The following is an 18033-nucleotide window of genomic DNA, read 5'->3' on the forward strand; positions in this document are numbered from 1 at the left end:
CTTCAGTCTTTTCAGGAACAGTAATGGGGCAGTGGTGGTTCAGTGGTTAGAGCACTGGGTTATTGGTGACAGGGTTGTGGGTTCGGTCTCTGAGTTTGCTAAGCTGCCACTGTTGAGAACTTGATCAAGGTCCTTGATCCACCCTGCTCCCAACCGCCCTGGGCATGTGTACTTACTGTGAAATTGTGAGTTTGCTCACTAGGGTGTAATATCCTAAACCTTGACATGCCCTGTTGTTACAGAATAATCAAAGCTATTTGTGTCATATGTTGGTCTTAATGTTTTGGCTTATTGGTGTACAGTTCAAATATTTAAAATGACATTGATTGACTAGTTGAAAACTGGGAATGTTTTCTGTACAGATAGAAATGCTGGCATTCCAGAAAGCTTAGTTTTAAATGTGTCTAATACACAAAACCTAGAAAAGCAACTAACCAAACAAGAGCAAAATATCCATGAACAAAACATAATGAGTTAATGTTGTTTCTTTCAGTCAGTGTGAATTCAGTGAGAAATCTGGATGTGCAGTGTCTCTGACTGTGATTGTTGTGCTGATATCACCATCTAGTGGTTGAAGCATGGCCTGGGAACCTTATTTATTGGGTCACCGATTGGCTCACATATCTAGCAGATGTCAGATATATTTGCTGAAATTATTAAATAAAAAAAAACAACAACTTTTTTTGTATTCTGCTACATGTAGACAAAGGAGTGTTTCTGGGTAACACAAGTGATCTTTTCAGGTTATTGATCTTCATTTAATGTTCATTCTAAATTTTCCTTATAATGTTATCTTTGGCATGCTGCCTAACTCTCAGTACGTATGAACTGTCCACAGTGAAGTCTTTCTAAGTGGCTGCAGTGTGATGGTTGGCGTTTTCTCTTGACAGTGTGATCCCGGGTACACAGAAGGTGTGGGTGAGGACATGGGGCTGCTCACACAATAACTCAGATGGAGAGTACATGGCTGGACAACTGGCTGCAAGTGGTTATAAAATGACAGGTACCTGTGTAGATGCACGCGCTCACACCCACACACACCAACACCAACAGAGGCATAAGTGTCTAGTGTGTAGTCATTTATTTGGATAGGTTTTTCAACAGTTAAGCTATGTTTCTGATTTTATTTGCTGTGAAGTTCTCATTGGTTAATTTCAAGGTGACAAACATTTTCTACCATGGAAAAACATTAAAAGCTAATTAAATTAATGTATTTGTTGTGGTCTGCTATTGTAGTTGCACATACTGTACATGTAGGTTTTTGAAGTCATGGGCTGTCTCATATCAACAAATCATTTTGCTTGTGCTTCATGTTTGGGTAAGACCATTGTTGATTCCAGCACGGTGTTGATGTTTAGTTTCTGTGTCAGATCAGGAACCAGATAACTAATATGTTGACACAGCTGTATTTGAGCAGGTTACATTCCTAAATTGTGCTGGACTAAGAGTCTTTTTGACCTGACATCGACACACTGGATCTTAGGCCATCTTGGGCCAGTAGAGCAGGTTTGCCAGTTTTTTTTTTTTTTTTTGAATAGCCACTAGATGTCAGTCTAACTATTTTAAACAAAGATGCTGTGAAGCCCTTCCCAGCATGTCAGTAGTGTAATTTACAGTAGTTTGCATTTGTCTGGCAAAATCTTAAAGATTAATTAAGTGATTTTATCCATTGGTGTGATGACTGTCTTTTTGGTGAATTACTGATCTTAAAGAATTGCTTAAGGGTTGAAATGTGAAAATGTACACAGCTATAGTAAATCTGGTCACAGTGTGGGTATGACCATTGTAAGTGTGAATCGTGTTCCTCTGAGCTCAAAGTTAGGTTCAATATCTACTTTAACATAACAAATACAAACAAAAATATTGCATTAGCCATTAAAATACAGCCATTTTCCCATAGTCCCTCCAGTTTGTGTTTCTGCCGTTGTCATTAACGATGATGATGAGAATTTAAAGGGATCAGCTGTGTGTTGTGTACGTGGTGTTTTTTTTTTTTTTTGCAGAGGGGGATTGGGGTGAACTTTTTTTAAAGCCCACTTTGGCATTAAATATGAATGTACCAAACTGCTCACTTGACACTAACAACATTGCATGTTTCTATAGATGGGCTAACGGTTGTTGTTCTTATGCTAGTGGCTTACAGACTCCCAGCTAAATATATGGTTCTTGTGTAGTAAAATGCACAACACATCTTCATGACTTTCTGACTTTCTGACTGGTTCTTAATGTTAACAAAATTAAGAACATAAAGTTCTTAATTCCAGACTTGGTTCTTTTAGGGTTGTAGTGGTATACTGTTGTTAGGTATACCCATAGTATGGAAATTGGTTATCCTGCCTTAATGCCAATACTAAAAACAAACAAACAATCAAACGATTGATTAATATAGTATCCAGCAGATTAATTCATATTAATTTGTTTTTTATATTTTAAAAAAGGAGACATTTTACATAAATGTCAAGCATAATAAAGCATAAAGGGGGTTATTATATTATTATATACAATGCTCATGCAAAATTACACTGGGTGAGCTGGAAGGTGAGTGCATGTTACAGGCGCTACAGAAGTACTAAACGGTCTGAAAATGGTCTTTTACAGTTTGAATGTAAGAATCGGGCAGTAGTACATGTTCAGTGAATGGAAAGTGAGTGCAAGAATGGACAGTGCAGAGGAGGTGACCTGGAAATCTTGAATGTAGGTTGGTGCTCAGTGCTGGGAATTGTCTGAGCTAACACTTGGTCTGGCTTTGCTGGTGTTATTTTAGTGAGACTTCAGTAAGCTTTCTCTCTGCCTCTGTTATCCTGCTCCCAGCAGGAGTTAACCAACAGCTCTTTGCCTGCTCCTTAACTGCAACAAGAGACACAAGGCCCCTGTTGTGTTAGTGCTTGGGCCATGGTCTCTGAGGCTGGACATCTGGTAGCCATCAGCCTGGCTCTGTGAAAGTAAACTGGCTGCAGGAGCAGCTCAGGGTGCACAAGGTCATCTGGCTGGCTGTGTGCTTGTGTAAATCAGATATTCAAAGCTAAATGCAAGCTAAACAAGCGGACCAAGCTGACCGAACTTGGTATGATTCTGGATGAAAGAGAAGTGTATGTTTTATGGAGAAAGTATGGGAGACGTTATACAGACTATCGTGATTCTTTTTACTTTGACCATTACTACTGATGTGTCCGAACTGCTGATTGACATCAGGCTGACCCGACCAAGATGAAAGAATCAACGTAAGTAACAAAGTTCTAAACACAACAATCATCTGTTCATTTGGACAGTAACATTGTCCATGCTCTGTGTTCTCCTCCAGGGCTATGGGTCCAGATGACAGTAATTATCTGGAGATATTTTAGGCAGAATGCAGCTACAGTCTGCATCTGTCATGAATTATACGAGACTCCGTCCAATAGGCTGGGTGTTTTAACAGCTTTCTCAGCTGGTGTGTGTTGGCTTGTGGTGTTTAGCTCTGTCCTCAGGAAACTCAAAGCACTTTGACCTTTTTTTGTTTAAGTGCAAGTGATTGAGTTCATCAAGAAATGAGGTAAACAGAATTATGTCCCTGATGGAAAACAGAGTGCTGAATTGTGCATTTTAAGAGCAGAATGGTTTCTGTAGTCCCATTTAGGCTTTCTGAGAGTGCATGGCATTCTAGGCTTAACTGCATGATGGATATGAAATGATGAATGCATCTTAAACTGTTTTTGTAGGCGTTCTTTAGCGATTGCACAATATTCTACTTGCCCTTACTTAATTCAGTATACTTAATACTCATCTAAGGTCTGCCCCCCCCTGCCACCCCCTTCTTCTAAAAAGTTGCTAGTTTTGGAGATATGAGATTTTTTGTGTGACGGCAACATAAAAAATAAATACTATAAAAATAATACAAATAAATAAATACATATTGTATTATAAAATGTATAGAAATATATTTCATGATTCTGAAGGGTAGAACGTGGGCACTGATCCGATCAGTGCTGCGTTGACTTGTTCGCTGGGAGTTCCTAAGTTACTAGTTTGTGTCCAAGCTAGGCAGACCATACACTTTCTTTGAGCTCTACATCTGGAGCTCTATTATCACCCTTTAGAACAAACTGTAATATTCAGAAGCCTTTGAGGCCCTGCATTACTTGGGTCAGTTGTCTTAGATTAGAGCTGGAGCTAAACTCTGTTGGGTACTACATCTCTAGAATCAGGACTGAGCTTCTTTTGCTCAAGGTCACTGTACATCAGGGAAGCTGTCGTTGAGCATGCCTTCAATTGGAAGAAGTTGGGGGGAAAAACATGTGTAAATAAATGAACGTCTTTTCCAGCAGTTTTAGTAAGTCTCTCCTGGCAAAGGATTTTGCCCTGTTCTCCGTCTGCAATTCTAGGTCAAGAGTGGTGTGATAAGCTGCAGTTTCTTACTGCTGTCTAAAACAGCAGTCTGTCATTCTGAGATCACACCTTATAGTGACTCAATCAGCATGAGAGCACTGGCTCATCTTAACCTTTGTGGACTTGTGCACCCAGTTTGACACTGTGTGTGAATCCATAACAATGCCTTCTGTTACACTTGCATGTATTTTGGGCTCTACATCGAGATGTCAAACAAAATTTAAGCCTGCATTCACAAAGTTAATGACCTCATGCTTTCTGAGTAATGTTACACTATACTAAAGTATTTAAAGAGAACCTTATACTATATTGTAAACATTAATCAGACAGAAAAAAATAACATTTCCAGAAAGGAAATGTATTGATTGGTTGATGTGATTTTTGTGTTTTGCGTGTTGTACTTACCAGCGTTTCCTCTGCAAATAAACCGAACGAACTTCTAAGCCGCTTGACTTGGCTCGGATTAGATACAGACATTGGAGCCCCTTATTTATGCACGTTTACATGAGATGTAATAAAAAGGGGTTAGGTGTGAACACAAGTTGAAGGTTGAAATCCCAGTAAATTTTGCTTTACCTCCACATGACCTAGAGCAATAATCAGGTAATGACCATGAGAAAACCAGTAAAAACTGTTGCTTTGAGAGTGCCTGGCTGCTACAGTGCAAAAGTTGGACATTTCTGCTTTTGCCCCATTTCTGCTTTTGGTTCCACTAAAAACACTTTTGTATGTTGCGACTGTGATGTGTAGCAGAATAATCAAGATACTGTTATTGCAATAAGTGTGTGTGCAGCACAGCTCCAGGGTTCTGGTGTTGTGGGTTCGATTCTCAGTCACTGTGAGAAGTTTGATGTGTTCTCCCCGTGTCCATGAGGAGTTCCTCTGGGTTTTCTGGTTTCTTCCCACCTCCCAAAAACCCATAATAGGTGAATTGGCCATGCAAAATTGCTACTTAGGTGGGAGTGTGTGAGGCAATGGTTGTGTCTTGGATTGTAATGGCATGGCAATGCAACCCTGACCAGGAAGAAACTGATAGAACGATGGATGTATGGAGGGATGGATGTTATTGCAATGCTAATATTAACTGTACAATATGCAGAGGCCTTTGCTGGTCCGGTAGTTCAGCTGAAAACACCAGACACATGAAACCTCAGGCTCTGCCTGTTGTGTTGGACGCTCCCTTTGCCTCTCAGGCAGGATCAGTTCACAGCTGCACTTTGCATGGGTCTTACATGTTGCTCTGATGGTGGAAATGAGTCATAGGTGAAGTAAGGGTTTGTGGTTTAAGTGAAGGGGTGTGTGTGTGTGTGTGTGTGTGTGTGTGTGTGTGTGTGTTTGTGAGTAGGGGGGGGGCAGGCTGCATGTATATATATGTTTGAAGTAAGGGTGGTTCAAGTCTTAGCCTTTTTTTCCCTTCTTGATGTGTCTCTCCAAGATATTGTTTCATTTCCTTTGTGATGTGATTAAGGCTTGTTTGATAGAGAGTGTGTTTGTGGCAATGTGTGCATGTATATGTGAGGGTGATCTAAGGTGATATAAGGTCTACCAGTTAAAGCAATAGTATGTAACATTATTATCTCTAAATAACTGGTAATAATAATCATGGGAGAATAGTCACTGTTGTTGCTACTTTGGGCTTAGCATGCTGCTAACTGCACTATGTGCATATAAACAAGATCTGTGGCGGGAACTGTGGGAAGATGCGTAACCGGACTCATGTTTGTGTAAAAACCTACAATATTATTTTGCATTTTCAGTCCACATGCTTCTTCCACTTCAGATACTGGTTCTGTGTCTCTCAGCTTGCCTCAAAAGCATGTGTTTCATTAGGGGGCACTTAAAGCATGATTTGTATTTACGACAGTGGTTTAAAAGTGAAATACTTTCCCCAAAGACCTGCACAATGTAAGCTATGGTTCTCTCCTAAAGTGATGAGTTTATGAAAAGATGCAGGGATTATCCTAATTAGAGGTAATCCTAAACTGAAAATGTGATTAGGCTGATCTCTAGCACCAACGTAAATACCTGGGAATGTGGAAACTAAACCAGTTGATGTGTGTATTAAGTAATATGGATAATCCATATTGCAGTGATTGTGATTGATGTAATTACCACACAATGAATTTCAATTTGTTCTGCTAGACCCTTATTTCATGCATGTGTAAGTCTAGATGAGTGAGTGCATAGGTGGTGTTTGCTGCATCTCGTAAAAAAAACAACCATTCATTTTTCTACAGATGCACTGGGACAGTAAGTGCATTTTAAACATTCATAATAACCCTCACGTCCCCTTCCACACAGACGTGCACACACACAGCCCTGTCAAATACTTTTTAATTGTCTTGCTTTTGGCCATCTGTAATGTAACAAAATGAGTAGAAGCAGGTGCTCATTGTATACACAGTTTCTCCTTTTCTCTCTCTCTTGCTCTTAGACAGGCAGTCAGACAGTGTCTGTCTGACTGCCTCTGAAGCATTGTTTGTTGCCACACAGGATGTGCATGGTTTGAAGACTAATTGCGCTACTGTTGTTTATTTCTTCCTTTTCAATTGGAGGAAAATAACTGTAATTACAGCTCAGGAAATCTATGATTGAAGATGTACATGTGGTTTGACTGTGATGATGCGGTCTTGTTCTCATTTTTCTAGAGCAGAGTGAGAGACTGTTTGCCCAAATTTCAACAAGCTAAGCAAAAGCTTATCTTTAAACAAGCTGGTTGTGGTTCTCATGAGTGGGTATTGCATTTTCGGTGTGGAAAGAGACAGGCTATTACATTGCTACTGACCCACATTGCTTTAGTACCTTACAATCAAAAGCTTTAGTTAGTAGTTCTGTCAAATTTTTATATCCTAAACTATAAACCCTAACACTAACCCAGAGTGAATCCAAGGCATATGGACTTTAAGCTTTACTGATCAAGCAATAGGTATCCTCACACAAGACCTCAGCTAAACAGGCTTTAATTATTAGTTATGGCTTTTATTAATTAAGTGTGCATACACTCCAGTTCTTTGTTTGAAAGGCTGAGCACTACTGTAAGCAGTATTTTTCTTTTCTTATTATTAATAATCAGATTATTGTACACTGTTTGCTGCCTTGTCTTGTAAGAGAGGTGTTGAGGAGAAGTGACTTCAGCAGCTGTGATTTCTGCTGCAGCTTTTTGCCTCTGGCATCAGGAGTCTCATTAGAGCGTAATTGTCTCATTAACTACGTATTGCCTTAAGCAAGACGCATCACTAGAGGAGGCTATGGTTATTGTACCTCATGTATAAATATATATTGGTAGGTATTTCCCTGCTTGGACTTCATGTGAAGTGTCATATGCTTTAACAGCAGACCGGATACATAAGGTCCTACAAATGTTTTTTTGATCGATGCCATTGAAGAACCAGTTTTGGTCCCAGACCTGTTAAGGTAAAGAACTGTCGTTTGATGTAAAGGTTCTTCACACTCCTGCATCTCTACAAACATGGTTCTTTATGGGACCAAAAGTGTTTCTTCAATGGCATTGATCAAAGAACCATTTGTAGGACCTTTATTCTTTATTCTTGAATTGGTGTAGAAGAGAGCCGCTCTGCTGTTAACAAATTTGAACTTTGTGTAGTAGCTGACGTGACCTCTGAATCTTATTTTAAAACTGGAATGGAAGGTGGTCCTGTCATTTTCATGAGCCGATGTAGTTACAAAAGGTAGTTGAGTGATGAATAGTAAACTGTTTATCATAGTTCTTCATTACAACCGATACACACACTTAAACACGTACAGGACCAGGGCAAAAACAAACAAACAAACAAAAAACCCCCTTTAATTGTCTTCTATGTGCAGCATCTCTTAAGTCATCTTTGATTCCCCACTCTGCTGGGCTTGAATGATGTGGTGCTACTTGTGTAGTGATTTTATTTTTTTTGACCAGCAGGTGGCAATGTTCATCCACTGGATAGAAGTTGTTCCCTAACCAATGTTTCTGAGATGACTTTACTACTCTCCTGAAATGAATGATGTCAGATTTCATTTACTAGGGAGGGGGAAAAATAGCTTGTAGCTTTTGTGAGGATATCGGCCAGCACAATTTTGGTCTGTTTTAAGTTACAGTTTTTGTGCTTTTATTTAATTTTTATTTTGCTGTATGTAGCATTTTAATTATATGATCTGTCAGTCGTTCATGAAGTTTAGAAACATGGCTATCCAATACATCCTAAAGAATTGAAGGTAAACAACACAAAACACCACTTTCAGGTACTGCTTTTTGCATTTTTATTTCCCAAATTACCTTTTTGCATGTATGTTAATTATTATTATCTCATCTAAACATCCAAAAGGCATTCTTAAAACACTGTTTTCTGTGTTTAATGGGGTCAGAATTAAGCAGTGTATACGTCTTTCTCAATAACTGCAGTTTAAATGGGTGTTTTTTTGCATGGCTCTTTGAAAAACATGTATAATGTTATTCTGGTCTACCGTACCTTGTAAAGCCTTTTTTTTTATTGTATCCACCTGTAGATGGCACTGTTGTTCAGTGCAGAGTAAAACTGACAGTTGCAGGGGGAGGGGGGGGGGGGACCCTTTTCTGTGCCAGGCATTAACTTCATAGAAAGCCAACGCTCTTTTACTCCCTCTCAGAGATGCTGAGACGCATTGTAATAATGATTTACATAAAACAGATAGTACTCCCTGTAAACATTAACTGCCAACGGGTTCTACATCCTTGTTCTAAAAAGGAGTTTCAGGAAGCATGGCCTTATGTATCAAGAAGTATAAGGATGAATCAAGGTTTCTCTCCCCCGACACCCCCCCCCCCCCCCCCCCAAATAGTCAGTTACGATTAATTAATACCATATTTCTTTTGTCCATGTTTCTGCGGTAGATGTGTTTTGCTGTTTTGACCTTAAGGGTTGCTGTGACTTTTTTTTTTTTTTTTTCTTCTTCTTCTTTTTTCTGGTGCCTGTTGTCAACTGAACGCCCTTTTTTTTTCATTTGTTTCACGTGCGTTACGAGAGTAGTATTTTCAGTAAATGTGTGTACACCTTGCTAGTGCTGTTGCTCATTCATGAAAAAGCCAGAGCTCGAAGAGCTGCGATTGGCTGAGTGGCATCTACGCAGTACTACCCGTCTCTCGGAGGCAACCAATGAAGAAAGCCCCAGTAGCTTGCGATGGCTGAGGCGCTGCTGTTGGAGAGCAGTGCTCTACGCACTTACTGCAGCCTCACCGACTCGCCCGACACAGCGCTCCACTGGAGCAGTTTCAAGCAAGCCGGCAAGACCTCTCAGACTTTTCCCCCGCCACCAGGCTTGCTTCCACCCAGACCACAGTGGTGAAGAGAGGGAAGAGAGAGAGAGGGAGGGAGGGATGGATGGAGAAAACTTGGAAAAGAAAGGGACTACAGAGCAAGCTGTAGATGCGGTTTGCCCGAGTCGACAGCGAGGCGTGAGCTGCGGTTGCTAACAGTTCTGCCATGAAAGGAATAGGATCAACTTTCAGATGAGAGCAAGAGAATCTCTGCGTTATTGCTGGAATGATGCGCCGAGCGAACTGCCGACTCCCCATATCGCGTTAGAGGACCTGTGGAGCCATTTGGACTGTGTTAAATTTGCATGTTTTGTGTGTGTGTGTGTGTGTGTGTGTGTGTGTGTGTGTGTGTGTGTGTGTGTGTGTGTGTGTGTGTGTGTGTGTGTGTGTGTGCATTTTGATTTTTTTTAATTTTTTTTTTTCTCCCCCTGTCCTTCAGTCAAAGCTCAGCAGACATAAGAAAACTCTGACTTTGACTGGTTCTTCTTTCTAAAACGAGACCAAATCATCAGACTTTCAACACCTGCTGCTAATCTCTTTACCAGCGTTATTTAATGTGAACACAGAGAAGCTCTGTTCTTAGTAATATTTAATTATGCCATCAACATTTATTTAGAAGCAAACAACATTGTGTACTCACTTGAGTGTGTGAATCGGTGGAACGTTTCTTTCCTTGACCCAATGAAAGACATGTTGCTGTCAAATTGGTGAAGGAGACCGAGTGAGAGATGGATTTAGAGAGATCCTGGAGACCCATTGCACTCTCCTGTATTGTGAACTGGCTGTATGAATGAAAGGAACATGTTTTGATTTTCAGAGTGTGTTAAAATGTTGTGGGACCACCAAAAGCAGTCCATAACATCTTATTACAGTCATCTCAGTCCATGAAAAGGTGATGTCCCAGATATGTCCTTTTTGAATAATGCCAAAAATAAGCACCAAAATCATTGCTTGATTTACTGTATGACACATCTCGCACATGGACTTTGAAATGTCTGCTTCTTCAAAGAATGTCCTGGGAACTACTGGTCTGGGCTTAGTATTCATTCTCTCTTGGTCATTCACCTTAATAGCCAAAGCAAACCCCAGATCAGCACCCGTAGGCTCTGTCCCATGTTTCTTGTCCACACATAAAAGCACAGTTTTCTTGGAGAGCACAAACATATGTCCTTGTCTGGCACTGAGCTTGTTTGGTTTGTGTAAGGTCTGGAGTCTTTCACTGGGCTGTTACTTTGCTTGGTGGTCCCTCTTGACCTGCTGTTAAAGTAGGGAGGGAGGACGGGGTCTGCATGACTTATGTCAACCAACGAGTAAATCCAAACGAGTACCTTTTTAATTGTAGCTTATCCTGAAGTGGCCTCTTCTGTCTATCCTTGGCCTATGCCGAGAAAATGTGCTGGCTGAGGTAAACACTGTTCTCTTTCGGCCTTGCTTAAGGACAACATCGACCATGTGGGCTCAAGAAGCAGAGACTCAAATCCTCTATCAGTTTTAAAGCTTTAGATGCTGAGGTCAATATGAACCTGTGAACTAGTGATGTGCTGATTTCAAGTAAAGTAACACATGATTTATACTGATCATTTCCACATATTTTTAAGGCAGGCACTGTTTGTAACTTAATAGCAGATGCGAGCAGGTTTGGTAGGGAAGGTTCTTTTTCGATCTGCTCAGTATCCTGGCCAGGGACTGATGAAAGGGGGCCTGTTAAATGAGAATTTGGCAAGGATCTAATAAATGAATGGCAAAAGTCCACACCTACAGTTTGTGCCCAAGTGTACACTAACATGATGAATTTTCAAATTTAGTGTATAAGGTTTTAAGAAGGCTGAGGTGAGTCAACATCAGTGTGATTACATGACGGATATGCATACTTTGCATATTACCGGTTCGATGCTCTATTTAGTTATGAAAGTGTTAAATGTGATCTTGCGCTCTGTAATTTTGCAAGTTTGAGATACAAGAGCTTCGGATATCTAATTGAAAGCCCATAAAGGTGCATGCCAGTACACAAATGCACAAGTGAGAACTTTGGCTCAGACTAAACAAAATTTCACTGCCCATACATTTCAGTTCCATTCCATTTTATTGTGGTTCTTGGTGATGACAAATGAAGTGCAGCTCCTTTAATGGTCATCTGTCAGACAGCGCTCTGTGCTGTAATCTCCTCCTTCCAGCCCCTGTTGTGTAATGTTACTGCGACCTGCAGTGGTCCTCATCTGATGAGTGCAACTTGCACCGCCCCTCTGTCTTTCACTCAGGACTCATAAACCAAGCCCATGTCCAATCACATTTTCCACCTTGTGGTACAGAGGACTTTAAAGCCATTATCTTCGATTATGACAGAGAACCGGTATGGGGAAAAGGAGAATCTAGACTGACCCAGTAAAATAGATCAGTCTAGTTACTGGTCTCTGTCAGGAGCAACCACCAATCCACCTACACACAGCCATTTCCGCCATATCCCTGGCTATGGAAAGGTGAAAGAATGGCCTTTCACCCTGACTTAATAAATCCTGAATCCTAGCTTCAGGGCCTGTGCTACTGGTGGACTGGCTAACTTCTTTCAATTTTTATCCCAATGGAGTTTGATTGTGAAGGGACGGGGGCTGGAAGATAGTGGGCCATTCTGAATTCCCTGTCACCTCTGACATGTGAAGATGGTGAATCTCTCTTTGTATCAATTTGGTTTTCTCAGGGTAGCCCGGTCTCATACTTCAACTGATGGTTTCATTACCTGGTTCTTGGTGATGACCCATACAGTGCAGACACCTTCCAGATATGTGCAGAACTTCAGTGCCAGTGGATGTTATACCTCTGTCCCACAATTTTAAGGTGTTCAATTACTAGATTTTCATTTGTCTTGGTCAGTATCAGACTGTTGCCTCAGACTGGAGAAAAGTCAAGTGAATGTCAGAACTGCTCTGTTCTGCACCAGCACTTATTGCCTGCACTCTGCAGTCATGTCCTTGTGAACAAAATAAGAAAGAAAAATTGCAGCCATGAATAGATATGAAGAAAAAAAATAAAGCTCCTCCACAAAAGGGTGCGTAATTAAAGTGGCAGCAAAGGCCTCGTTGGGTGGATGGTGGGCTGTGGGGGTGGCAAGTATGATCGACCAAATACAAGCTTGTTTGGAAGTACAGTTGAACAAGATGTTAGAGAATGAGGGTTCTCAAGGCAGTCTTTAAAAGCCACTTTCTCTTTTCCTCTGTGTTTCTTTTCCTGTCTCGTTCTTCTTCTCTCTCACAAGATAACCCACTTTGAGTTTTCGCCCATCAATTTTAATGACTGCATTACCCTGACCACCTGCCGGAGCTGAGTGGGGTGGAGGGGCTGACCTGAGAGGACGGGACTCGTTACGGATTAATTCTGCATGTCTAGATCCTCAGCGTGCTCTGGCACGAACCTTGCTGGGTAAATACAAATGAAAGGGGCAAAAGGAGCGAAATGCTTTTGAAAGACCCGACAACTCGGAAAGGCAACAGTAATTTGCATGCGGTGTGGACTTTTTGATGTTGTAAAGCAAAAAGGTCTGACTCAAGGCAAATGAGAAGCCACTGACCTTTCTGTGTTGTGGAAATGGTGAATAATTGCGCAGACATGGCGTGCATGAACAAATCGGGGGCTGAGGCCAGTCTGTTGACTCGTGGTTCTGAAAAAAAGAAGAGTTTTGACAGCGGAGGTCCTTAAAGTTTTCCTGTTTTCGTGTGCCTTCAAGTAGCTTTATGTACTTCTTGTGAAATTGTTCAGGTAACTGGTGTATGGATTTTGTTGGTCGCTGGCCAAAGTTAACAAAGTAAATATTGTATTTTAAATTTGAGAAAATCCATAGTGCAGCATTGATTGGGCATTAGTGGCTTGGCTTCGATTCTGAGAGGCTGTCTACTAAAGTGTCCTTGAGTGAAGGCTGTTTATGAAAGCCCTGGTTGATGGCATTAATATGCCTTGTAGTATATATTGGTGGGATCGAGAGCAGCTGAAGTGACAGTAGGCCATTCTCAAGCCACTGATGCTGTGGGAGCAAGGGCCGCTGCCTGCCCAAACTGTCAACACCAATCAACTGCAAATGTGCTCTTCTTTACATTCTCACACCAGCTCCTGCTATCTCACTCTCTCCCCTCTCGTCCTTCCTAGGAAATAAACAAGTGTTGTATACAAACGTGACTCAAGCGGTCCAAGGCACCCAGAGGAATGTCTGGTCAATTTCGTTAATTAGATGTTGATTGGTGCTGTCTGTAAGCTGAGTGCTGGCCTTCTTTAATTGTTTAGATTTATTTGCTTATGTGTGTGTGTTAGTGCTGTGAGCGGAGCAGCAGCAGCTGCCGGGAGAGTAAATACCTCTAACAATCAGCTGGATTATCCATCACTATCAGGGCTGTCGTACCAGCCCGGGCATCCGGATGATGGCTGCTGACATTGCCCACTTGCGCACAGTCACTCTGGAAGCCTCTTGGTGATGGCGTGCGTTAATAATGAAACATGGGAAAATTTCACAGAAGTAGCAGCCTCTCAATAATACCATCTTTTAGGTGCCCCCCAGCTACTCCCCTTACTGCTCTGTCTCACTCTGGTGAGTGCATCAATCTCCACGACCCTTTTCGATTATTCAAGCAGTTCTTGGTTGCAGTGTCACATAAGTGAACTCTCCAGTGTCACTCCAGTCATGGTGATATCCAGTAATGGTGCACACGATTTACTGCAGCTTACAACACCTCAGCATCCCTGTAAACTGTGAGTGTACTGTGCTTGTTATTACACAGTAAATTTAAGATAGAATTGTCTTAGTCTTCGCCACTACAGGCCCAGACCATCTGCTCACGCCTTATGTAACTGGTAGCTGCACAGCTACTTCCTCAGTCCGTATGTCTGTAAAGCATGTCCTTTAGGACATAGTGCAAAACATAAATTACGCATTGAGCAAGAAATGCCTATTGTCACTAAATGTTGCTTTAATGTGTGGCTGTTCTTAAAATGTAATAAACTGCTCTTCTGAAGAATTGAGATTTAAAATGATGCACAGTATTTATTGGAAAACCTGTAGAATTGTCCCTAAAGTGTTAGATTGTGAAAGTGCTAGATTCGTTACATAGGATGTACCTGTATTCTGGGCTAACCTTAGCTAGGCCCCACCAATTATTCCGTTTTTTCAGACCAGTGGCTCCAAAAGTATAAAGGAACTTTTTAATCTTTCTGGTTCACCAGCTGTGAACATAACCAAGAATTAAATCCTAAATATTCAGATAAGCGAGTTCCCCATCCTGCTTTCCATTTTTCACCGTTGTCTTAGTCTTTTTACACAGTTTGGAGGCCCTGACTGCATTTTGCTAAACTGCAGCAGAGTGATTCTGCTTAGACACATTACGATGAGTAGGAGATGGAATTGAGAATGGGTAATGGCTAAAAGCTTTCCAAGCTCTTGGTGTTTGTTTGGTGTGGTTTTTGTAATGGGCCTCTTGAAGAGACTGGTGGGTGGGGAGTGGTGGGGTTAAGAGAAAGAGAGCGGGCGCATGCAGTTTAGTTTTGGTTTGTGTTTTTATTATTTATTTATTTCCCCCCCACCCCTGGAGTACTTGCTGCTTCTGAAACATGAATATGCCATCTTTTGAAAGCAGAGCTCTCGGAACCAAACGAAGCGGCATGCGTTTTCAGTCTGGAGCCTCATTCATTTGAATTAATGATGAGCGTTTATTTAAGTGAGATGAATTACTGGTGTGTGTCGCTGCGGGTTGGATCTCAAAACATCACTCCCTCAGCAAGAGGCTCTTTGGCTCTCGGTAAGGAGCTATGTGTAAAACACTTCTGCTGACTGCTTGCTGTGCTTGAATAGTTTTTTTTTCTGTTTTGCCACATGAAGAGAGGCTTCACCTCGCACAAATCCGCTTTGCTTGATGGTCAGTGTTTTCACCTTCTTTCATGCCCTCTCTACAGCTGTCGCTAGTAACCACTGGAGGCCTTCCATCCGTCTTTTCAGTTTTAGACCTGGTGCTATCAGCATATTAGTGAAGGAAATCTCCTTCAATCTATTTTTCTGTGAGTGTGCTGAAGTGATGTCACCATGGGCCATCTGCTTGTGTCTTAGGCTGGGAGTGATGGAAAGGGATGAGTAAACATCGATGAGGTCAGTGTGGACCGTCTGGCGGCTCTTGGGCCCAATGGGTGAGCGTATGTTGTGGCTTGGTGTTCAGGCAACATGGTCAGTGGGGTGGGCAGAGAGGCTACCTGCTGCGACTGTCTGCTACAGCCTGTGGCCCTGTTACCCATCAACCTCCTGGTACCTACACAACATTTCTGCTATTTCTGGGTGCCAGAAATCAGAATATCTATCCATTTTTTTTTTTTTTTCTTCATTTTTTCTATTCTGTTTATACAATAGGCCGGAGAATAATCCAGTGTATACACTTGTCCACCTTTCATAGGTAGTCAGTCTGCCAAGAAATATTGTTTATATGCAAATGTTTGGGCTCCCTCAGGCCAAATTACATGTTTTGTTGATTTTCTAAGTGTAAATAAGGAGCACATCCTCTACAGAGAACACTCTGTGTATTGTAATGCAAACATACTGTTTAATAAATGGAGTCAATGGGATTGGGATCAGGGCTGGTCCAGGCATATATCTCAAATCAATCACTGCTTCTTACACACTGTACCAAAATATGGCATTTTGTGTCTAATACAATGCCATGCCTGTGTTTTATATCAATAAATAAACTGTTCTGTGCCATATTTTTTGAATTGGAAGCCATTTGAAATCACAACACTACAGAAGGGTACTCTCAGAGGTTTTCCTCAGACAAAAAGAAGAGCCATAAGTTTTATGTGTTAGTATTATACACACATTCAAAAAAAAAAAAAAAACGTGTACCTCCATGCATTTTACCCGGTAACCAGATTGTCATAAAACAAGAGGTCTATCGAACATTTGTAGACATCATCAAAAAACATCAAGGGTAAAAAATGTAGTATAAATAATGCACCTATTTCATGTATATGAACACAAGATCAGTATTAGCTGAAACTCAACCTAAAGGTACTCTGATCTGGTCCGAGTCTCAAAAACATGGGTTGGGCATCCATACTTGGGGCATATCATGCTTTGTTTTTCTCTATGTTCTGTTTAGTGCATAAATTCTGCATAAAATGTCATTTAAGTTGCCTCAGTTGGCATTGAGTTGCTAAGTAAACTTCAAGTCTGGTAAAGACATTTGGACAGAACTTTATTGCATCATTAAGACAATGATCATCCACCTCTACAGTCATTGCAGAGCTGGATGCTAATCTAGGCATGTTTTGCTTTTTAAGTGCCAACACGCATACCCTCTCCTATGCAACCAGGGAGCAGTGCTCTCTCAAACAAATGAATTAAGGGGGGGGGGGAAAGTCCCACAAACAAAACAAAACAGCTTAAATGTAAAATTCCAAAATTCCCATGTGCTCGTATACCCTAGACGCAACACTGTCCCTCAGAAATGGGACTAATTTCAGTTCCTAAATTCAGTGGTGTGCACAATGCGAATCAGGGCGTGCAATCAGCTTGAACAGTCCTGAGGTCTCTGAAGTTTCTGGCCTATTTGGAAGGACTCCCATGGAGGTTCTTTCTGGCTAATGTGAGGCTTCTCCAGGGGCTTCGTTTTAAAGGGACAGCTCCCTCATGGCGTCCTCATCTCTGCCATTGATGAGGATAATAAGGCCGTCCATCTCTCAGGCGACTTGTTTCAGTGTGGGGATGTTTATCAGTCCACATGCTGTTTTGCCCCACAAATGTCTCCGTTCATGCTCTAATGGGAAGTGAATGTCCCAACACAATTTAGATTTATAATTTTGATGTTCAGCGTAAAACATTTAAGTGAGTGCTTCATGCCTAATTTACATATAAAGAGGTCACCATGAGCATTTTGCTGGTGACATTCGCTGGCATCTGTTTTGTAGTATTGGTTTCAGATGTGTTTGATGCGTATGCGGATGAGAGATTGCCACTGAAGGGACCAAATTGGCCAAATTGTGTGTACTACTTTTGTCTCTTGAGTTTGAAGTCATTGAAAATGATTGCCTGAAAACAAAATTTCACAGGTGGACATCCGAGCATTTGTTTAGAGAAGGACAAGTAGAGGGAGAGAGAGAAGTGAAAAGCGGGAAATGGGACTGTATCTGAGACATACACAGGAGGGAAAGACTTATCAATTATTCATCATGAAAGTCATTTAAAATTGCTTTTTTTTTGTTTTGTTTATTAATTACGCTTTAAAGCAGATTGTGCTGTGGGATTTGCGGCATCTTGCTCAGCCTGGTAAATGCCTTGGGCGACTCTCATAGCCACTTTCAACAACTCCACGGGCAGGATTAACCGTCAAGGTTTCCATAAATTACTTATACGTTTGCTTTTG

At 41.3% G+C, this 18033-nt stretch overlaps 1 protein-coding gene across 2 annotated transcripts in view; it reads left to right on the forward strand.

Moving 5' to 3' along the window:
• cdkal1 (CDK5 regulatory subunit associated protein 1-like 1) overlaps positions 1–18033 on the forward strand; it is a 305708-nt gene that overhangs the window by 3357 nt on the left and 284318 nt on the right. For both annotated transcript variants that reach the window (XM_072679871.1, XM_072679872.1), the window contains exon 3: positions 891–1003. In XM_072679871.1, coding sequence (XP_072535972.1) covers positions 891–1003 — 113 coding nt within the window. The remainder of the gene's footprint in view (positions 1–890; positions 1004–18033) is intronic.

This window comes from Salminus brasiliensis, chromosome 5 (genome assembly GCF_030463535.1).
Source record: "Salminus brasiliensis chromosome 5, fSalBra1.hap2, whole genome shotgun sequence".
NCBI lineage: Eukaryota > Metazoa > Chordata > Actinopteri > Characiformes > Bryconidae > Salminus > Salminus brasiliensis.